At 37.9% G+C, this 23,606-nt stretch overlaps 1 protein-coding gene across 4 annotated transcripts in view; it reads right to left on the bottom strand.

Annotated features, from left to right (window-relative positions):
• Positions 1-23,606, bottom strand: part of LOC144050046 (ephrin type-A receptor 6-like) — a 69,737-nt gene that overhangs the window by 32,032 nt on the left and 14,099 nt on the right. For 3 of the 4 annotated variants that reach the window (XM_077562934.1, XM_077562931.1, XM_077562933.1), the window contains 5 exons: positions 13,011-13,075; positions 6,320-6,448; positions 5,606-5,755; positions 5,353-5,514; positions 4,836-5,064 (listed from right to left, as the gene is read on the bottom strand). In XM_077562934.1, coding sequence (XP_077419060.1) covers positions 4,836-5,064; positions 5,353-5,514; positions 5,606-5,755; positions 6,320-6,430 — 652 coding nt within the window. In that variant the 5' untranslated portion in view covers positions 6,431-6,448; positions 13,011-13,075. The remainder of the gene's footprint in view (positions 1-4,835; positions 5,065-5,352; positions 5,515-5,605; positions 5,756-6,319; positions 6,449-13,010; positions 13,076-23,606) is intronic. The other variant, XM_077562935.1, reaches the window with a different exon arrangement.

Consider the following 23,606-nt stretch of genomic DNA (forward strand, 5'->3'; position numbering starts at 1 on the left):
CAAAAATGGCTTACTAAATCCAGAAACCGAGTTAGCAATGTTGCAAATTGATACAGTGAATTCGCAAAAACGGAACCGTAAGGTAACGAGGAAACACTGTACTGCCTTTGGACTGAATTACTCGATTTCACTGGCATGAGTATTGCAAAACTTTATGCTGAAGATGATGCTTCCCCCCAAAAAAAAAAGCCTCATTTATAATCATTACTGTGCAAAAAAAACCCGAGAGGCTCCTGAGGCTACACAATAAGGAGAAGCGTGGCAGAGACTGATATCGTCTCTTGGAAATGAAACGTGAGCTTTTAGCCGCAGAACATGACATTGAAAAGACTGCAGCCGCAATATGCGGATGTGAAAAACGCGTCATGGCTTAGCACGCTTGTGGGTTTTTTTTTGGTCTTATTTGCATCTATATTGGGATTCCAGTCATGTTCCAAAAGACATCTCTATTAGCTTCCCCTGTCGTTCAGGGTCTCCTCTGGAATATGATGATACGATATGAAAGGATATGGAACAAATAGCATTAATACTATGATGTTGCCTTATCTAGGTCATGATATAACCAGCCTATCTTTGAGTAATCCTCTGGCGGCTGCCGCTGAATGAAAGGAATAGAATAATCAGGCACTCGACAGAGATGTCAAAACAGTCTGGCGGGGTGCGATCGGGTTGGAAAGCGGGGTTTGATAAGGGCTGATACCTTTGTTTAGGCTGATGGGAGGGAGCGACGGACATGTTGGGGAGAAGCTGTGCTCATATCAGGGAGCGCTGGGGTTTTCCCTATTCTCTCTCTCGCTCGCTCGCTCGCTTTCTCTCTCCCCCCCCCCACCCTCTCCGGCGCTCACTCGTTCCCCATGCTGCCTCTCAGACAGCTTTGATCACAGCTCCCTTTGAAGCAGTGTTCCAAAATGAAAACGAGGAGAAAGCAGAAGTCATCGCAAGTTCACGCCTAAACTTCCTGCAACTACTTGCAAAGTGCACTGCTTTTTTTTTTTTGCCGCAGAAGTTAACCAAGTCCAATGACAATGTTTTTTATTTCAACAAAATCACTCGTTGAAAGGCAACGCGGTGGGATTACAATTGATCACATTTTCTAATAGAAATTCTTCTCATTAGAATGAGGTCACTGATGTAAAAAATGTGTTGTGAGAATTTTTATAAGAAAAAAATAATAGTTAACACACACACACACACACACACACACACACACAGATAGAGCCATATACAAGCACTGTATCAATTCCCTTCATAACAAGCAGGGGTTTGGCAGATATACAGTAATTAGTAAATGTTTTTCAAAACAAGAAACTTAAAATATTTAATTACAATTAATCCACAGTTATATCGCAAAAAAAATGTTATCGGTTCAAAATGTTTTTTTAATACTAATAGTAAGATGTGAGTGGAAAAATATGTTTATCTTATGCCAGTGCTTCTTAATTATTTTCTGTTATGGGAAAAAATATATATTTTGCATTGACCCCAACTCTTCACCCTGACTACAAATAATATCGTTTGTCTATGAAATTGTTATAAATACACCTCTGTCTAACATTATGTCCGTATTAATATTTAACTTGCAACAAATATTAAATGTATTAACTTTCATGTTTTTAGTCTTTCTGTGGCCTTCTTTTCATCGCTGTTAAATATTTTTACATTATTCCTTATTAGTGCTGTGTGTGTGGATGCTTGGTGAGATCACCACTGCCACCTACAGTATTGGATGTGCAATAAAAAAAATAAAAAAAATAAAAAAAACATGTTCCCTGGTGTCACCCCTGACCCCGCCCACCCCACTATTTTAGAAGGACTACCTTATGCAATTATATATATTATTGCAACATTTCAAAATCGAGGCCAACAAGGAACATCAGCGTAATAATAACTCTATAATAATTAACTCATTCACTCCCAGCCATTTTTCCTGAAGCAACTACCTTCGCTCCTGGCTGTTTTACTGGATTTTGACAGATTTTTGCAAGGTTCACAGAATATTGTCATCTAATGCTATAAAAACATAGAACCGAACCAAAAGAAAGATTAGAGTCTCTTCTTTCATCACGAAAAAAAAAAGTATTTCTATCTGTTTCCGTTTTGCAGCAATTAGCATTAGAATATAGCTAAATTTCATCATTATTCACAAATCTGTTTAGAACTGTGGGCAAATGAGCTTTTTTCAACATGGCCCTGGTTGATCTATTTTGCTCTGCTGCCACCTGCTGGCCGTTTTTGTAATAACTACCATTGCTTAAAGCGTTCTCTGCAGTTGAGAGGCTGCATCAAAGCCTTCTGTATGCTCTAGCATTAAAAAAAAAATAATAATAATAATAATAATTTAAAAAAAAACGTATAAATATGTCTTTGGGACACTTAAAACATTTAAAATAGAAAATATGTATATGTTTTTTAATAAATGCATTGTTACGCTAATAGCATTATTGTGCAAGTTTTTCAATTTACTGTCACAATATCAATTGGAAAAAAATACTAACATGCTCCAGAAAAAATAAAAAAATACTAACATGCTTGCTGAAAAGTGTTTTTTTTTCAGTCATGATAATCTGGCAAGGTTGAATCGAGGCAACTGGACTCTTTTGTTTTCTTGCTTTCTAAAAACAGTCAAAAATGACATTTATGCTCCTGGGCTAACAACATGTACTGCAACTTTGCAAGGGCCAGGTGATTTGACGCCACTAGAATTACTGTCCTGTTTACTCAAGTGGCTGTCAAGATTCGCTTGACTCTGGTGCAACTCCGGTACAAAAGAGAATGTCAAACTACTGTCAGCAGGGGGCACCCAAAAGGGAGGATAAATGTAGGGCACGGTCTCCCGTCTCATCAGTGATCACTTGTGACGGGCCTCTGCGGTGTTTAACCACACTTTAAAGTGTCATAAATATACAGAGAATAAACGGGAACGATACGTACAAACACAGTAGCTTGTCCTACATACGAGCTGCGCTAATGACCGCTGGCTCCTTGTAATAACTGCGGTTACTGCATTACCACTGGGTTTGCGTCTGAATTTCAACTGGGCCTGCTGAGACTCTTCTTTCAGTCTGTAAAATAAATGACAGTATGCGCACCTCAACTGTAACCGTGCCGGGCATCTTAATTTACCGCATGCCTTCATTACTACAGTATGCATGAGCCTTATAAATGAAAAAGAGGGTTGGGGGACTTCTAGAAAGGACAAGACGCAAGCTAAATTAGCAGTGGAACTAACAAATGAAGGCAATTAGCCAGCTAGCCCCTCACTCTGTCTGCACTAATTGAGAAACCAGGCCAGCAAGTATCCAGAGCAACCCAACAGCTGTGGTAAACTTTTCGTCGGACTCTCGGGGCACATTAAGTAATGCTGATACAACTAATTAGACTTCCATATCCCAAAAAGCCTTTTACAGAAACCTTGTGGTATTTATCAGCGTTCTCTGGTCTCGTAATAATAGTTCACGGATGTCGGTTCTCCAACAGCACGACATTTATTGTTGTAAAAATGGACAAATAAACACCTTGATGTGACAAGTCGAGACGTCCTTACGGAGCAAGTCGTGATTTCAAAATGTCAGACAACGTGCTACTTTTGACATACTGCCACATTTTGGTTTCTAAAGATAAAATAATGGTCATGAGCAACAATGCAAATGAAGGGGAGAGAATAGGGTAATGAACAGAGAATCAAAATAAAAGGACAAGGGAGAGAATGAGGGAAAAGTAAATCAAGAGGGGGAAAAAAGCGATTATGATGGGAGGCGGAATGGGGAGCCTGAGAAGATCCTTTGGGACGGACAGTTTATTTAAGTCGATCTCGGCCAGGAACCAGAAGACCGGTGAGGTCTCTTAATGTGATGGAAGGTTATTGCGCTTATGTTTATTTATTTTTTATTTTTTTTATTTTCTCCACCAACAAAATCATCGTAACAATTCTAATTTAGCGAGTCAGATGAAGTCTGGATCATGTTTAAGAATTGAATAAAGCAAAATTAAGATTGCTAATTTAGCATGGAATAAATAGGAATTGCTAATTGCTAGCTTCCTATTTGTTGTATTTGCTTTGCTCACCTATTTGCTTAACCCTTTCATCAGATTTAAATTGGGCCTAATCCATCTAAAATTAAAACAATTTGTTGATAAGAAAATAAGAACCTCTACAGTGGTCTCTTTAAATAGTTCTTTAGCAGTGTACCCACATACCAACCGTTAAATTTGAACAATTTACCCACTTCCTGATCAGTTAAAAAAAAATCCCATTTGACTATCTTGTTGATCTCGTGGTGTGGGCTTTTCTAATCTTCTTGAAAAATACCCAGAGATGACAATCACAAAAGTTAAAGCTGTTCAATATTTGCTATTGTACATCCTTCATGTATGTGGTAAACATCGAGTTTAGCTTGAGCCAAGAATTCCCCGATTGTGCTGTTAAACAGAACTAGAGCAAATTAAGAAGCAATTTGATACTTACATTGTTGCCTGAAACAATTGGAAAAAAAAACGTTCTCACCACATAAAAAAAAAAGTGAGTTTGCCCCAACAATGTAATTACCACGGCAGCTAAAGGTTAGCTTAGCATCTATTTTCTCTGCTTTTTTTCCCGCCACTCTCAATGTCCTGTGGCACTATGCTGCCTCTCACAGGTCATTCTTGGTTCTACACCAGACATCGGGGTTATCGTGTGGGGTTATACATTTAAAAAAAAAAAATTGGCTATTTGTTGTATGTATTCATGGCAGACCAGGAGCTTTTACAGTTATTTTGCCACTCGGGTGAATGTTCCTAAGCATTTTTCAGAAAATATACAATATATATATAAAAATGCAAGAACAAGTTCTTACTCTGACAGTAGCCATCCATTTCCTCGTGGCCAATGCTACATACACATTGACCCAGTGGCACCAACCAGTCTCCATCAGCGCCGCAGTACAATTTGGGCGTGTCTTTCTCTTCCGCGTTTTCGACACAGGCGCCCTTAACCTCCACCAGCGAGGAAGAGTCCCGATGTGGTACGGTGTCGGGAAACACGGCCAAATTCCGCCGAGTCGACGGGCAGCGTTTGAAGAACACCTGAAGCCCAACCGTTAAACGGGTAGGTCAGTCGGCCACGCAAGATAAACAAAAGGAGAAGTTTCATAGCTCAATGCTTTCTACTAGTGATGGGAAAACGAAGGTTCATGAAGCACTTGCGATACTTTTTGACTCCTCTAGATGGCGCTCTTGGTTTAAAGATAAAGACAATGAAGTATGGATTACATTTCCATTGCCGCTTTGAACCATGAGTGCCATCTTGAGGAGTCCAAAAATATCGCAAGTGCGTCACGAAGCTTCATTTTCCCATCACTACTTTCTACTGACCTTGGCAGAGACAAGAGCAATACAAGCGCCAACATCCTGGAAGGCCAAGTAGAATCCCCTCTGTGTCAATGGCCCCACCTCCCTGATTTCCGTGTTGAGACGGAGAACCCGATCGCCAAGATCTGTCTGAGTAAAACTCTCATCTGCCGCAATGGTATCAACCTTGAAGTAATCATAAAACATTTATTAGAACAAACAGGCGTTTAAAAAAATATATATATATTTTAACACAATATTTTGGGGGGATTCTAACCTTGGCATAGTCAGTAGGCCGAAAACGTGTCGCTGAAGGCAACGGTTCGTTGGTCTGCAGGTAGAAGAGGTTGAAGGTTTCTTTACAGGTGCCGGACACCCAAGGAATCGAGTTGCAGTCCCTCAGAGTGAAACGAAGCTCCACGTAAACCTGCAAGGAAACGTAAATATAGATTCGCTGAAATCGCCCCAAGATGATTGATCACTTTTAAACGTATATTTTTCTAGTAAACGAATCCCCCCCCCCCAAAAAAAAAATATCGGAGGTGTGCGAAATGATTCATTTGTCATCTCTTTAAATGCTTAGGTTTGTAAAAATGTGTTATACAAGCTAAGATTTAGTCAAGCTGGGCTGGGCTCCATTAGTGAAGACTTCCTGTGCCATGAATGATTTAAAATGATGTTTATTGATGAACCTGTATATGTTGGCATAGGCTTGCATAATCTCTTTTCTGATAGATTACTTGGAAGGCTGCCTTCCCTGCTCGGAGTTGATATTTTCGACGTCCTCCTACAGCATTTATGAATTTCTAAGCGACACAATTACAGTACGTGTATGAATGTATGTATGAATGTATGAAATGGTAATGTGACACTTTGTGACACGCCCAGCTAACGTTGCTTCTCTGATTCGTTTCACAGACCACCAACCTAAACCGTACGCTCTGATAAAAAAAACAGTGAGGATATATTAATGGTGTAAAGCGGCCCGAACCCTCTGTGCTGCTTGTCGCTGGATCCATCCAGATCGAAGCCAGTTGTTTTGGTTTAGCTCCATTACGTGGCAAACTTGGAAGGTGTGAATTGGTCTGTTTTGTTCATCCATCTCGGTGATTGCATCCCACTGCAAAAAAAAAGAAAAGAAAAAATTGAAATACGTGGATGGGATGGGGACTTCAACTATGCAGAGAACAAAAAAGGATATCAAAAGAGCATCGCTTTTTTTTTGTAAGAAAGGAGTCATCAAGCCTGGAAACCAGACTCATCGCTGTAGCGGCGAATGAGTTTGCTCGCAGCAAGCGCATTTCTGAGACCAAGCAAACCTGATCAAGTAGACGGTGGAAAAAGCCAATCAGTGTCGAGCGGGCGCTGGGCATGACGTTAAAAACGTGACTTGGTGCTGGATTTCACTTTCCTTTCTTTGATCCTTCCTCGGGTTTCCTCACAACCTCACGACTCTAGCTGGATTCTGAAGTATTCGCTTTAGGTGAACGGTATGGGTTTTTTAATAGGTTTTAGGTGAACTAATGAATACATACTCACCCACATACAAAATAACAATTAATTAAAAAAATATATATATATATAAGAGAGCAATGATGACATGTCAACTCGGTATAATTACCGAATGAACAATACTGAGCTCTTCAGAAAAAAAAAAAAAAAAAAACGTGACTTGTGGGCATGTCCTACATATTTTGACCTAATGGGCTTTCCGTAGTTAGTGAACAAATATGGTCGATCTCCTGCGCATGAGCATTCTTACGATGAAATGTACATATGGCGCTTCTCCCAGTCTTATTAGTACAACCGTATGCCAAACATGGTGGCATTTTCACCGTAGAGGTAAAAAATAACGTGAAAACACCGTGGAGAAATCAATCAAGTTAGGCGGCCTGAACAGGTGGCAATTTAAGATGGCTGCATGTGACTTCACTTCTCGCGATTTTGGCACACGTTATCTACTATAGGGTTTTTAATGACACTATGTTTCTGGTCATTTAATTGAGTTTAATGCAAAATAAAATAAATAATAAATTTGATTGCACGGTTCATTTTCAACCAGGTCGAAACAGTATGAATGGACTAAAAATGTCGCTTATTCGCTGTTGGGAGAAGTGACGCCCACCGGCGGCCATTTTACGTTGCCACTCACTAAGGCCGCCTAACTTGAATGCGGCATTTTCACGTTATTTTTCTGCCGAAATGTCAAAAATGCAACCGTGTATGACGTATTGGTAATAAGTCTGTTTGTTTATATATATATATATATATATATATATATATATATATATATATATATATATATATATATATATATATATATATGGCCCCAAATCCAACATCAGTGACCTTCAACCTCACAAATTTTCTTCAGGATTACAGGATTATATTACCACACACTGTTTACTTGAAATGTTCGACCCATGCACCTCCCTCTTATAATTTCCGTAGAAATATTAAAACACAATTTTGAGTCAGTTTGACCAATGTTTTCAAGACGTTGCATCAGCCAGATCTTATTTGTCTGCTCTACTTCGACAGTGTGTATTCATGAAAGCAAATGTTTATTGATGAAAAGTCTCTCCGCTCAGGTATGTGACGGGGATGTTGCACTGTAGACACTTTTTTTTTTTTTTTTTAAATGTGTGTGTGTGTGTGTGTAGTGGGGTTCACACAATCACGGTGTTCTAAACAATGCATGTAGGATTGTATGGCATGTAGTTCTTTCCTGTTCTGGCTTTTTTTCCCCTTCTTTTTTTGGAATCCTCTTGTTTTTATTCAAATCTGACAGTTTTTGCATTAGTTGGTCCTCCTGTCTGTTTAGATTAGTCATTCCGGACCTCTGTGAAATGCGCTGTCCTCAGCTGTGCCACGGGAAATGGGCCCCAGTTTGATTAATTGGTCTCCAGAATTATTATTTATTTACTAAGAATAATGTATTATTGTTACTCAATCTGCCCTTTTGTGGCGTATTAAGGAAAGTTTCTGTCAGGCAAATGGTAGGTATAAAAAAGTAGCAACTGATGAAAAGACGAGATGAGCAGTAAGCAGGTAAGTGAAGCTAGTAGCTACTAGTGTCACACAGATACATGCTGGAAATGGGCTCATAATTGAAATTCTTATATTTTATTCACTCATTTGTTTTTTTGCTGACATGACACTTTAACGTCTTGAAGGTTACAATGTTGTGACTAAAATAATCCAGTGGGGGGTATCTCACTTGTAAAGCGGCAGGATCAATTGAGATCCGCGCCCGGAATTGATGTTTTCTTTGCCGGATGAGATTTACATGCCAGCCGGGCGCGTCTCCTGATCCTAATCTTGCAATCTTGCAACGTGTCACGTGATAAATATGACAAAGTGTTGTGATATTTCGCTCAACTGCAGAGAAATTTGCCCGTGAAGAGTTTAACGTGGAAGACACTGATTGCGGTAAGTAAAAAAAAAACAACAACATTTTGTCTACTATTACTTTTCCTGATTTTTTTCCCAAGCTACATTTGAGCTTAGCTATAAATTATTAGTAGCTTTAAAGACTTCACTGATGTATAAAATTAAATTGCAAGTTATTCACATTGATGCAACGTGTATAACGGCATAAAGGGTTTCAATAAAAGCAAGTTTCTGCGGGCTTTCCAGATGTGTTTAGTGAATTAATTTAAAAACATTCTAATTGTGGTAACTGTGACATAGAGTTTATTAAAAAAAAAAAAGCGGCTTCAAGCTTTTACATCATCGCTGCAGGGGTTGAAACAAATCAGCCGCTTGTCTCGCTAACCGTTAAATAGCTTCCCCTTTCTCACCATGCAAGCTTTTTTACACCTTGAGGGTCTTATCTGTCTGTTTTACAGCCTAGAAGTGATGAAGAGATGAAAATAGTCAAACTGACTGGCAGTTGTCTCTGTGCACTTCACTTGCTTTGTCAATGGAAATAAGTGACCTACTTTTTTTTTTTTAAAAACACGATTAAATTTCAGAATGACTTTATACCATTTATTTGGTCTTGTTATTGGGAGGCTTGAGTCATATGCATTTCATAAACCAAAAGAGGACGATCAAATCAAAATAACTATTAGTAAATGTTGCTAATTAGACACTAAAATACTGTTTCTCTAGGAAAAGAGTCACTTAGATAGGATGTCAGACACTTTGCATAAGTTCAGGATTAAGTAATGCGACTTCCATTATGCTCTCAAAGTGAAAATGACTATGATTTGTTATTGTATGTTCTTCATTCGGCGTTCCAAAATGCACCCTTGGGATGCGACATAGTTCAAAAAGGAAAGGAAAAAAACTATTTTGACACCTAGTCTGAAAGATGGGCTGCATCAGATATGCACCGACTAATCACGGAGCCTATTAACCGATAGACACACACACACACACACCCGCACACGCGCACATTAACACATCAAATCCAATACAACTAACAACTTTTCTTTTTTTTTTGCAAAGATAATTGTTGTTTTCTTTCAGAGTGTTATTAATTGGACATTTTTACTTCATTCATAATCAGCAGTGGAGTACAATAATAAAGTATCGTAATGCATTTACAAAAAATGCGCCTCCATCACTTTTAACAGATTAATTTTTGTCAACGTGTTCACGAATCTTTAATTCAGCCACTTTCCCAAAGATTTACATTTTTTTATTTCAAAGCAGTCAGAATGGCTCGAACGTGAGTTAGCAAGGTTTTGCCAGTGGTTTCGGCGACACAAAATGAAAAATGGGCACCCGATTTGTTAGCACTCCGTGAAGTGGAATTAGTTCCATTAAGACAAGGCTGTTCCAGAAGATTGCTTTCTGACACATTAATGTTCTCTCTCAAATGTGGTCTCAAATTCACGGCGCTCTTCCGAGACTTCTTTGCGGCGTCGGGAAGAAATGAAGTCCGATCGTTGTACAAAACGTTCAAATTCTGTAAACTTCCAACAAACTGTGGTAAGATCCAGCTTGTGAAAGGAATCTTTGACAAATAAGCTCAAACAACAAAGAGTTTAAGGTCAAACACACTAGTAATATTTTGGATGATGTAATTGAGCATGAGTGATAAATTGACATATTCAATTTTTAGAACAGTTTTTAAATAAGGACTAATATTAGTGTAAATAAGGCCTAATAAATAAGGCTAATAAATAAGATTACTATTATTAATATTATTATCGTTGATTATCATCGCAATAATGTGAGCACAAAATGTGAAGTTTGGCAAACCTAATTATGCAAAAACGTGATTAAGATATTAGACATTTAATTGATAGAGAGGTTATGTATGACTTTACTATGCTTATTCGGTTTAACAAACACACACACACACACACAGTGGTTACATCAATAACAACCGTAGAGCAAGTCAACCTGGCAAAGAGCAGTGAGATTTGAATTACAACAGCCCAATTTGTCATCGTCTCCCTACAGGCCGGAGCGAGAGAAACATTATGAAAATAACGTTAAATCTCTGCAGTTGTGATGAATTATTGATTTGATGTGAATCTGCGTGGTGACGTCTGGTGTTATTGTTCAACCAATTACAGACGACGTTAGCCGCCAAACCTCCTGAGTTGCTTTTTTGAGAGACGCTTTTTTTTCTCCAAGGTGGGTACGGCAGTTGGCCACAAACTTTTTTTTCTGTATGTTGTTTCTACATATTGACTTTGCTGCAAAGGATTAATTTATTTATTTATTTTTTTTAAATAAAAGCCAAGAGCATAAAATGTTCAGCTATCATTGCATGCCTTAAATTAGACCTGACATTTTAGAAAAATTACTGCTGCTCTGTGCCGATGGTTGCAGTTTCATCTTCATACGTTGATGAGAATGAAATCAACTGTGATTTCTCATTAAGTTTAGCTCTTTCCAAAGCCTGCTGGGAAAAAAAAAGATGCTAAGGTGCTTTTATTCTGTCTCCATTTCAAACATGTACAGAGTGTTTAGATTTGGTAAAGCATAATAAGTAGGTTTGAGGATAATTGTGGCTTAGGCCCCATCCAGACGAAAGCAAAGAAACATTTTAAGAGGATAATGATAATAATTCGTTCGATAAATTGATTTCTGCAGTGATTCATAGGGATTGTCTCACATTGTTGTCATATTTATGAATGAAATGTAATGACATCCAACCACACGTCTGCGGAACGTCCAATCCATCTGCCTGTGCCTCGACCGGACACACCAAAATCTCATTATGCCGCCTGCGCCACAAGATAGACCTGGTTTCATTGAGTCTAAAATCCTTTTTATCGGTCCATTGGAACGTCCAGCCAGGTGCAAAAAGGACCCAAAGAGGGTAGACTACACTTGCTAGTGCAATATTTATATGAGAAAAAAAAGGCTATGAGTGTATTGTGTCCTAAATCCTAATGAATACCATTAAGTACACCTGCAAGCCAAAGAAGAACCCATCCAGACGAAAGCAAAGAAACATTTTAAGAGGATAATGATAATAATTCGTTCGATAAATTGATTTCTGCAGTGATTCATAGGGATTGTCTCACATTGTTGTCATATTTATGAATGAAATGTAATGACATCCAACCACACGTCTGCGGAACGTCCAATCCATCTGCCTGTGCCTCGACCGGACACACCAAAATCTCATTATGCCGCCTGCGCCACAAGATAGACCTGGTTTCATTGAGTCTAAAATCCTTTTTATCGGTCCATTGGAACGTCCAGCCAGGTGCAAAAAGGACCCAAAGAGGGTAGACTACACTTGCTAGTGCAATATTTATATGAGAAAAAAAAGGCTATGAGTGTATTGTGTCCTAAATCCTAATGAATACCATTAAGTACACCTGCAAGCCAAAGAAGAACCCATTAAGTGATTGTGATGTAACGGGTTGATACTTTAGTTGTTTTTGTTTTTCTACAATCAAAAGTAGCCCTGTCAATCAATGTATACGTTTCTTAAATCATCTGAAGAACAGAACGATAAAAACAAACAAATAACCCCAATAGATTGGAACCACGGTTCCTGAATTGAATTTGCTCCATGTGTTTTTGTTGACTTTGTTTTGTTGCGTTTTCCTTGTGTGCCTTTTTCCCCGTCTTGCTCGTTAGTTCCCCCCCCCCCCCCCACACCTGTTCTCGTCAATCTATCGGCACCCTCCAGCCTTTGGTCTCTTGTCCAGGTGTACCTCGTTGTCTCGTCAGTTAGCGTAGCATAGCTAAAACTAGCTAGTTTTTTTATATCATTACACTGTGCATGTCAACCTGACATGTAGTATCCAATGAATGCGTACTACATGTATGAGAACATTATGCCAGAAGATAAAAGTCATCAACCCTGCGATATCTCCTGAATCAGCTGAATCTAAGATGTCTCGCTGTTTGGATGTTGTTTTGCATCACTATCTAATGGATTTGGCTTCATAAGATCTGCTATTTTAGAGATGGATGATACGACATGTGATATTCTGAAAACGTTTCATCTAAATCATTGCCTGAGGAGAGAAGAGTGGGGTGGGGGGAGGTCACCTTGATGTCTGGATATTTTGTCTGCTCTTGATGTACAAAACAGAGTGCAAGTTCAGATGACCATTAGACATATCAGCATTATCGCGTGTTTACATAAAACGGGGAGCTTTTTTAGCAAGTTGGTCATCTCAATCGTTTATAGTCTATTGAGTGGTGGAGGTTTTCAACTCGGGTTTCCTTCTTCCATCAATGCTAATGTCACTCACCCCATTGATAGGATAGGTTTTCCAGTCCAGTTCCCCCAGCACTGCTGTGGTGTCCAAAAGAATCACTGGAAAGAGCAGAGCAGCGAGAGAGGAAGTCATGTAAAATGGAGACGAAAGAGCCAGAGCACGGCGGGACAAACGCAGCGAGCGGCACAAGTGCGGCAAAAAAAAACAAAAAAAAAAAAAACGAAGAGGGCGAATGCGAAAGAGGTTGAATGAGGAAGTTAAAGAGAAGAGAAATGGAAACGAGAAAATGGGAAAAGAATAGACAATACTTATCAAGCTGTCAATGAGCAGCAGAACGAGCCGTAACGGCACTAACAGATTCAACCAAGGGTGAAATAACAGCTCTTTTGAAGGTCTAGGACAACACGGCTCTAATAGACGCCTGGCTTCCGTCTGGAGGGAAACTCAGGAACACTCTTGTGAAGTGGTCAGGGGGGGATTGCTCCAAATCGGGTGAGCAAAAATATGTAAGATTGAAAGACTAAAGTAAGGGTGTGAATCTATAAATCTAAGTCGGTATGAATCTGGTCGTTGCTATAGATTTGGACTTAAAGCTACACTAAAGAACTTTCAGTTTACGTTTACGCCATATGGACAAAAGCGGTAATGTTATGCCTGAAGGAAGACCACATTTGCCACGAGGACAAGCGCATTGCGTCGTTTTTTTTTTTAGCTCACGCCAGCGAGTGAAAGCCGGGCCAATGTTGATCCTTGACTGTCCTTTTTTAAAAAACTTTTCTGTTGTTCTGCAGCTTCTGCCAGGAAAGCAGTAATTGTGCGCCGACATTCAAATTGACTTCCTTGTCTGACCGTTGTAACGAATGGGGAAAGGGGAAAGTGACATATGCCATAAAGCAGTAAGCACATTTGTATTTTTTTTTGTGTGCCAGTGTTCCTACCATCCTCCTCACTGTTGCTTCTTGCCAGTAAAAAATTATACAGACCCCCTCAGACCATGGCAAAGGTACCATTCAACTAGTTTTAAGTCAATGTTTCATCAGAAAAGTTATGAAAATATTTTATTAAGGTTGAAAAATTCCTTAATGCTACTTTAATCGACCAATTCTGATAACTTTTGTTGATGACAACATCGTATCTGTCCGCAGTCCGTCTTTGAGTTTAATTTCTTCCAATTATCTTTTTTTGTCCTCCTTCTCAGCAGCAGCAGATAACGGTGACACACGGAGGAGGTTAATGAGCAAGATGGAAGAGACACTGCACAATACTCTAGTTAATGTGCATTATCCTCATTTTTTTATTTATTTAAATGGTGCCAGTGGGTACTAGTTCACCCCAAGGACAACATGAGTAGCCCACCGGTGTGTTCTAAAAGTAGCTCAACAGTAATGGGACACTGTGATTTACTAAGAAGAATCCAAACAAAAGACGATTATATAAAATAAAAATACGGTTAACAGCGTCGGAAGTCCGTGACATCTACCCCATAGAGGAACATCCCTCGGGAATGGAGCGAAGCAGTGTGGAAGTTGGGACAGGAACCAAAAAAAAGTCTCCTGAGTAATACTCCATAATCATCACCGCCATGGCGCATAATAAGCAACATTTCCGACAAGCATTGTTCTTATTATAGGAGGACGAAGAGTAATTAACGGGAAGCCATGCTAACCGCCAAGCTATCTAGTAATGATGTCGCGAAACAGCATATTAAGTGCTTAGGTTGTACAGTTCACTTTTGACCGAATTGTGGCGGTAATTGCGTCACAGAGAGCTAATTTAATACGTGAGAAGAAAATTAGTTAACAAGTACGCAGCGAGCACACATGTCCAAAAAACAAAAAATGAATCAATAAGGTATTGTACACATCCGCCTGTAAGGGCAACACGATATCACTATACAGTATACATAATATTTACTATATCACAATGTTAATTGCTATTTTTAATTTACTTTTGCTAAATAATTATACAGCTAATTCAGAAATACTTCCATTATAATTTCGTTGGAATCCCACCTTCACCAGATTGCAGTTAATTTATTACTACAAGTTACTACTTAATAATTATTACTATTACTACTACAACTATTTTTAGTAATTAATAGTTATTTATTTTATGATTTTCACATAATTTGTCCTTCAATTTCCTTCATAAACATTCAACTTAGCATTTAGCCATTAGCATTTAGTCATTAGCATTTAGCCATTAGCATTCAGCATTCCCACGCAATTTCTGCAGAAATTACACTTAGTCTAGTTAGTCTAGAAAGACTAGCACCCAAACTCTCATTCATTTCATGATTTTCACATAATTTGTCCTTCAATTTCCTTCATAAACATTCAACTTAGCATTTAGCCATTAGCATTCAGTGTTCAGCATTCCCACGCAATTTCTGCAGAAATTACACTTAGTCTAGTTAGTCTAGAAATACTAGAAAGACTACTGGTTCAAAAATGACTCATTGCACCCAAACTCTCATTCATTTTATGATTTTCACATAATTTGTCCTTCAATTTCCTTCACAAACATTCAACTTAGCATTTAGCCATTAGCATTCAGTTTTCAGCATTCCCACGCAATTTCTGCAGAAATTACACTTAGTCTAGTTAGTCTAGAAAGACTAGAAAGACTACTGGTTCAAAAATGACTCATTGCACCCAAACTCTCATTCATTTTATGATTTTCACATAATTGGTCCTTCAATTTCCTTCATAAACATTCAACTTAGCATTTAGCCATTAGCATTCAGTGTTCAGCATTCCCACGCAATTTCTGCAGAAATTACACTTAGTCTAGTTAGTCTAGAAAGACTAGAAAGACTACTGGTTCAAAAATGACTCATTGCACCCAAACTCTCATTCATTTTATGATTTTCACATAATTTGTCCTTCAATTTCCTTCATAAACATTCAACTTAGCATTTAGCCATTAGCATTCAGTGTTCAGCATCCCCACGCAATTTCTGCAGAAATTACACTTAGTCTAGTTAGTCTAGAAAGACTAGAAAGACTACTGGTTCAAAAATGACTCATTGCACCCAAACTCTCATTCATTTCATGATTTTCACATAATTTGTCCTTCAATTTCCTTCATAAACATTCAACTTAGCATTTAGCCATTAGCATTCAGCGTTCAGCATTCCCACGCAATTTCTGCAGAAATTACACTTAGTCTAGTTAGTCTAGAAAGACTAGAAAGACTACTGGTTCAAAAATGACTCATTGCACCCAAACTCTCATTCATTTCATGATTTTCACATAATTTGTCCTTCAATTTCCTTCATAAACATTCAACTTAGCATTTAGCCATTAGCATTCAGCGTTCAGCATTCCCACGCAATTTCTGCAGATTTTACACTTCAGTCTAGTTAGTCTAGAAAGACTAGAAAGACTACTGGTTCAAAAATGACTCATTGCACCCAAACTCTCATTCATTTTATGATTTTCACATAATTTGTCCTTCAATTTCCTTCACAAACATTCAACTTAGCATTTAGCCATTAGCATTCAGTTTTCAGCATTCCCACGCAATTTCTGCAGAAATTACACTTAGTCTAGTTAGTCTAGAAAGACTAGAAAGACTACTGGTTCAAAAATGACCCATTGCACCCAAACTCTCATTCATTTCATGATTTTCACATAATTTGTCCTTCAATTTCCTTCACAAACATTCAACTTAGCATTTAGCCATTAGGTTTCAGTGTTCAGCATTCCCACGCAATTTCTGCAGATTTTACACTTCAGTCTAGTTAGTCTAGAAAGACTAGAAAGACTACTGGTTCAAAAATGACTCATTGCACCCAAACTCTCATTCAACCGCATATAAATAACAAATATTTTAATCCGCCACGACTTTTCCAATAAAACGTAATCCAAGCAGACAAATGTGACCGAAAAAGCCTTTCCACTGCCATCTGTGGGACGAGACTGCAGAAAGGCAGCACTTGTGTCTGAGTGAGACGCAGCAGAATCCGTTCCGCTAAAAATACATCTATTCACGGCAGTATGAAATGTACAGAGCCGCCCCGGACTGCGTATGCAATCCACGCTTAGACAAAAGCCTTCTCAAATCCAAAATTACAAAGCGCTCTTAAGCATTTACAGTGTCAATTACTGCAAATTGCAAACATTCCATTTCTCTCAGGTCATTGCTGCAAATAGCCTTTTGCAAATTCGGCTATTGCAATCACCTGAAAGTCCATTTGTTGACATCCAATACTCACACTGATGAGATGTTTTTTTTTTTTTAATGATTTATTTTCTATGATTATTAGAACTGGGAATATCCTCCGCAGCACAATTTGTATGTCACTAGGATGCTGGATACAGAAGTTGCAGTGATATTAATTATGGACAAAAAAAAATGCTGATGAAGAAAATATAGTATTTTAATTAGTGTACATTTTTATATTCAATTCCCATAAGAGCATTTTATTTATAACTTTAGGTCAGTGTATTTACATTTTACAGGTCTAAGTGTTTCTCTTGCTAATAATTCAACAAAGCGTCCAAACAGCGTCCTTTCTCGTCTCCTTGTTATTGCACAGGTGGCAAATTCAGAATGAATCCTCGTTAGACTTGTAGGTAGGTTTTGTAGCATGTTGTGAACTCCTTAATACCAAGTACTTAATCCACTATTCTCTGTTTTTATTGCGTAGTTTTGTTGTTCTTCCTCTCGGGAGACTCTTGGACCAAAACCAAAAGCAATCAGCTGTCCAATCAGAAAACGAGCGCGCCAATAGAGATTGTAATTACCTCGTGATTTGACCTAAAAAAAAAATCCAGTTTGTTCAATGAAGCACACGACATACATTTTTACTTTGTCAAAATTGATGTAAGAGAGAATCCAGTATTAATCACACACTATCAAAGTGTTTCAAAATGTGTTCACTTGTGATCAACACTCATTCACTGCCAATGACGGCTATAGACGTCAAAAATTCATTTGAACTATTTCTATTAGTTTCATATTTTTTCCCACTTTTGTTAACAAGAGTATGAAAACCTAGAAAAAAAATGTATTGTACATTTGGAACAGATATAAAATGTGATCTGTCATGAGTTAACTATTGAAGTCATGCGATTATTTACAATTAAACAACATTTTCTTTTTTGTTTCATTACTTAATTATTTAAACTCAAGATTAATCACACATTTTATATATGTTCTAAATGTATAATACATGTTTTTTCTAGGCTTTCATACTCTTGTTAACAAAAGTGAGGAAAAAAAAGTGAAACTCATAGAAATAGTTTAAATGAATGTTTGACGTCTATAGCCGTCAATGGCAGTGAATGAGTTAAATGATGTCTGCGTTAGGACTATTTCGTTGTGTCAACAACTTCTTTTTTCTTAATGCACGAGTACAAACAAGAATAATCCGGAGCTCAGCTCTCTGGTCACGGCTCAGGTTTGAAGAGATTCATTATCTGGCTCAGCCCTGTGAGCCAATTTGATATGATGAATGTGCAATTTCCTTTGTCTCTACACAGACAGTTAATTCCAATGTCTATCAATAAAGCTAGTCCCACTTCAGCGGTTGACATCATAGACCGGAGAGTCACATCTTCAGATGACCTGCCACTCCGGCATTACAGCTGGATTTTCCAAATGTGGATTCATGCACTGGTTGCGCAGAACACAGCTGATAACCTTTTGTAAGGATAAATCAAGCAGTTAGTCGTTATTTAGGAAAACCCCCGCCGGCGAATTACAGCTGACGTATGATGACAGGGTGGCCGTGTCACAGTCCAAAAGGGCCAATAATTTGCTCATATAATGCTTTATATATAAATATATATATATATCGAATGACAACAAAAAAAAGTCATTGCATCATACCCTCTCAAACTGAGCCGTACCATGTCGAATCGAATCATAATCCCCTTGAGTCTAATCGAATCATTCCACTTCCAATTTCCGTCCTTGAATCATTTCGCAACCCCAAGTATCCCAAGTATCAAAAACCGTCAAATGGTAAATGTGGAATTTACTATTCGGGGCTTAAAACCATTTTATACAAATGTAAATCCATAATAAACCACTTATCAAATTCCTTCATTGGCCGCCTGACGTCACCGAACCCACATTCAATTTCTGCCTTTCTGCAAGCCTTTTTTTTTTTTTCGTCTACTCTCTTGGCTTAAGGTCAGACTGACTGACTTGGCAATGGTGATGCAAACCCCTTCGCTACATCAACAGACGTCAAGAAGACTCCACAGCAAGTATCGCTGTCAAAATTGCCACTCGTGATGGCTTCATAAATATACATTTCAAAATGGTGTAAACCTCTTGTAACATTGACGCCAAACAAAACTTTACCAGAAAGAATCATGACATCTCTATACCATTTCATTGACTAACAAGGATCGGATCTAGTTTTAATGTTGATTGATTGATTGGAATTTCGAATTAATGCAGCTATTGCATGTTCATCAGCCACAACTTTAGGTACAGTACATTGTCACAATTAATGCTTTTACTGTTACACAATACTTAGCGATATTACCAACGTTTGTGTCCGTGACTTGCAATGAGCAAACTGACAGATTATTTTCAATATTTCGGGAACCTAATCTGACTTTATGAAAGGGGCACATATTAGAAACATCCCTCAGTATGATTCAGTGCAGTTTTGCACTAGAGCCAAGAATAACAAAAGATATTGATATATTCCAAAATTAACACCTCTTTAACTCAATCACTGCCATAAATTCATTTGAACTATTTCTATTAGTTTAACATTTTTTCCACTTTTGTTAACAAGAGTATGAGAACCTAGATTTTGTTATTGTACATTTAGAACAGATATAAAAAAAATGTAATCGTCTGACGCCCCTAATTTTTAATAATCTTTTTATTAAACCACGTTAGGCGATTACATTTTTTAATTGTAATTAATCGCATGACTTCACTAGTTAACTCAAGATTAATCACAAATTTTATATTTGTTCTAAATGTACAATAAAAAAAATTCTGGGTTTTCATACTCTTGTTAACAAAAGTGGAAAAAAATGTTAAACTAATAAAAAAATCGTTCAAATGAATTTTTGACGTCTATAGTCGTCAATGGCAGTGAATGAGTTAAAAGTCTCAACTAAAACATTCAGATAAAATTATTGCTTTGAATCTCATTAACTTGTGCAGCATATGCACTGTTGATTGGCAACCAACAGCTCTGCTGTATACAAATCTACTGTAAAAAATACTCTTGTTAACAAAAGTGGAAAAAATGTTAAACTAATAGAAATAGTGGAAACGAATTTTTGACGTCTATAGCCGTCAATGGCAGTGAATGAGTTAAAAGTCTCAACTAAAACATTCAGATAAAATGATTGCTTTGAATCTCATTAATTTGTGCAGCATATGCACTGTTGATTGGTAACCAACAATTCTGCTGTATACAAATTTACTGTAAAAAATAAATAAATAAATAAATAAAAATAGCCACAAGTACAAACTCAACAAAAAACAACAACAACAAAAAGTTACCCGATCAGCTTTCATTTGCAGAGGGTGATCGGGAATGTTACAAATTTTCCTTCTCAAAGTGAGGCAAACTTCAACTCCCCCGTGTTCAGGACAGGGAAAATCAATCCAATTAAGAAGGTAACACTCACCCAATTTATTTACCTCTTCCAATCAATGACATCCTTTATACTACAATGACCCCATTCTTTAAGAGCTATCAGTCAATTCAAATAACATTGGGAGGACGCGGGCCCCCCCTAAGTACGAAGATAATGCGGGGGGCCGCTCGGCTTCCATCACAAACTGTGAGAAACACTCGCTGATAATGATCATTGAACTCTGCCATTGATCTGCTCTGACCAAGGCTGTTTGTTTAAAGGACTTCTATATTGTAAACTTATTGTGTTACATCGCTATGCTAACAAAACTGCGCTGTTCAGAAGAAAAAAAATGACCTCTTAAAATGATTTCATAGGACCCGTTAAGTACTTAAATTCTAAATGTCATTACATTTTTAACAGTTCCATTCATCTAAGGTGCTTTTCCGATAGATATATATACGTATTGCATTTTAAATTATTTATTATTTATGAAGCAACACTTTTTGCTTATACATGTTTTTGCCTCGTCTGGTCGGTGTTGTGTTATGTTACTTTCCATAATGTTATATCACATGATTTTATATTATGCTAACCACTGTACGGGGAAAAACTACAGCAAGATAACGTGTGTGAAAACCTTCACAAAGAGGCAATGGAATGTCGACGTGAAACAGATGTCGGCACCAGCAGATGTTTGCTGTTTTTCGGCCAAATTGTGATTGTGCTCAAATATAATATGATTTAATTGAAGGACTGCAGCTGCGACTGTACTTGCATATATTTATGCCAAACTAAATCAAGAGGTCATGTCTGTATTGGAAAATGAAAAATAGTTTGTTTGTTTTTTTTTTGGGGGGGGGGGGGTCCACCAATACTGCTTTATTGCTATATCCTTTAAAAGTCATAAAGTGTCAACATTTCTGATAAAGAGATGAACTGCAGATTAACAGATTTTGATCAAAGGGCTTATGGACTGCAATTGAATCGTTTTTTTTTTTGTTAATAAATATATTAATTTTAAACATTGTTCTTATTATTGTAGTGCAAATTTGGCTTGTCATGATTTTTTTTTAAGACACTCAATAATACCAGTCAATGGTCATGTAATCAAAACATTATTTGCGTAATGAACACGCATTCGCCATCACGCGACACACTATAATATATATATTTTTTTATATGGACTCATTGTTTGAACTGTTCCTCACTGACCGCATGCATGACACATACAAGTACTGGTTGCTATTTATTGACCTTACTGGAAGAAAAGACAAAATTATCTCCCACTTTTATTATATTGTTAGTAGTAGTGGTGCTAGTAGAACTCACCGGTCAGCGCTTTTAAATTCCACCTGATATTAAAAAGAAACTTTACTGTATTCAGTAATCGGTACTAAACTGTATGTTTTTGCTTTACAGTGGGGTCCTCACTTTTACCGAACGTGGTTCCTTGCCACATAAAAAGCCTTCATGTTTGTGTTGGTACAACACGCTCTTGACTTTTGACGGCTTAGCAACTCTGAAATGGACCGACGGAAATACAATACTGGTTTATTGATATCGCGCTGAGTAAAAATGTCGTCGACTGAAAAAAAAGGAGACATTTATTGTGTATTTTTTTTGAATTATTAGTTTGCTCATTTAAAGTCAATTTTCTAATGTATGTATGTTGATGGTTGAAGTTTTTTTTTTTTTTTTTTACATTACTGCAATGTATTTTTACAAGGCACCAAACTGAAACTCAAAGAAAACCACAAAAGAATGCTATGTGTGATGGATTATTTAAGTTTTTTTTTTAAGTTTTTTTTTTGTGCTGACTTTCTAATCACTTGAATTGGGAGCTGTTTTTTCCCCAAATGCATCCCAGCTACTTCATATTCCAGACTCATTGCACCTCGTCAGTATCGCCTCTTTGCGAGTCCATTTGAAACTCCTCACGTTGTGGTTTTATCAAGTTTCTCCCGTATGCCTTCCCTCCCCTTCAAGCCCGTCTCCAGCACAGGCAGGCGAGCAGGCAGACGCGCATCCTGTGGGGAAAACTCGGCGCACTTACATAAAGTGATGTGCACACTAAGATGAAGTGAAGGAGACTCTGACATTTGGCGAGTGAAAGGAGCTGTCTGTCCTCTTTGAAAATGTGTATCCTAAACATCAAAACCCTCGACCAGGAATATTAAACTGACCTCTGTCAATGTGTGAAGTGGGAGATTTTCGAGAGGGGATTTACATGAAGGCGACCGTTTACTCATGTGGCTTATGAGTACAAGTCAGAGCTGATAACTTTATTACGATATCTGATCCTTCCTCATATATATGCAAGTCGTACTGCCCGTTCGCTTGGCAATATGTTGCAAAAAGTCTGCAATTTAGCCGGTCACATTCAAATCCACCTTCTGTCATCTGACATCCAAGTTTGTGAGGGGTTCTTGTGGGACTGCAGCAGCCAACGTGTCTGATATCAACACAATTTGGCACAGAGGTGGGAAAAGGCAGCTCCAAAGCATCGGAGGAACTGACAAGTCGCCAGAGGCTTCCGTTTATTCTCACACTCGCTGTCATTGGAACAATGTTTCTCTGCCCTGAGACTTTGAGAGGTGGAGAACAATGTCATGGCATTTCCCGTCATTTAACCCGCAGCACCCTTGTGGAGATCAACGGCACACTTTATCTAGCACAATCTTGAAAATACTTCATAGGGGTAAAAAAAAAAAAGAGAGATTTTCTAATGTCAATCCCAGCTGACTCTTAGCGATAATAATAATAATAATTGAATTTATTAGCGGTATGAAGCTTTTTCTTTTTTTGCCGATCTGTAACGAACTGCAAACCCAGGGAGGACATGCAAACGCCACACAGTGATGTTCTCATAAAAATTCGAACCCTGACCTCCTGACTGTTAGGTAGACATGGTGCGCACCTGTGCTACTAAATAGATATAGTCAAATATAACCTAACTGTAATCGTTTTGAGGTCTAAATGGAAGGTTAATTTTTTGTATGCTTAAAGGACCATATTTGTGTATTTTTTATTTACCTTCTCTACCGCCTCCTCAATTTCAGTC

This window comes from Vanacampus margaritifer, chromosome 4 (genome assembly GCF_051991255.1).
Source record: "Vanacampus margaritifer isolate UIUO_Vmar chromosome 4, RoL_Vmar_1.0, whole genome shotgun sequence".
Taxonomy (NCBI): domain Eukaryota; kingdom Metazoa; phylum Chordata; class Actinopteri; order Syngnathiformes; family Syngnathidae; genus Vanacampus; species Vanacampus margaritifer.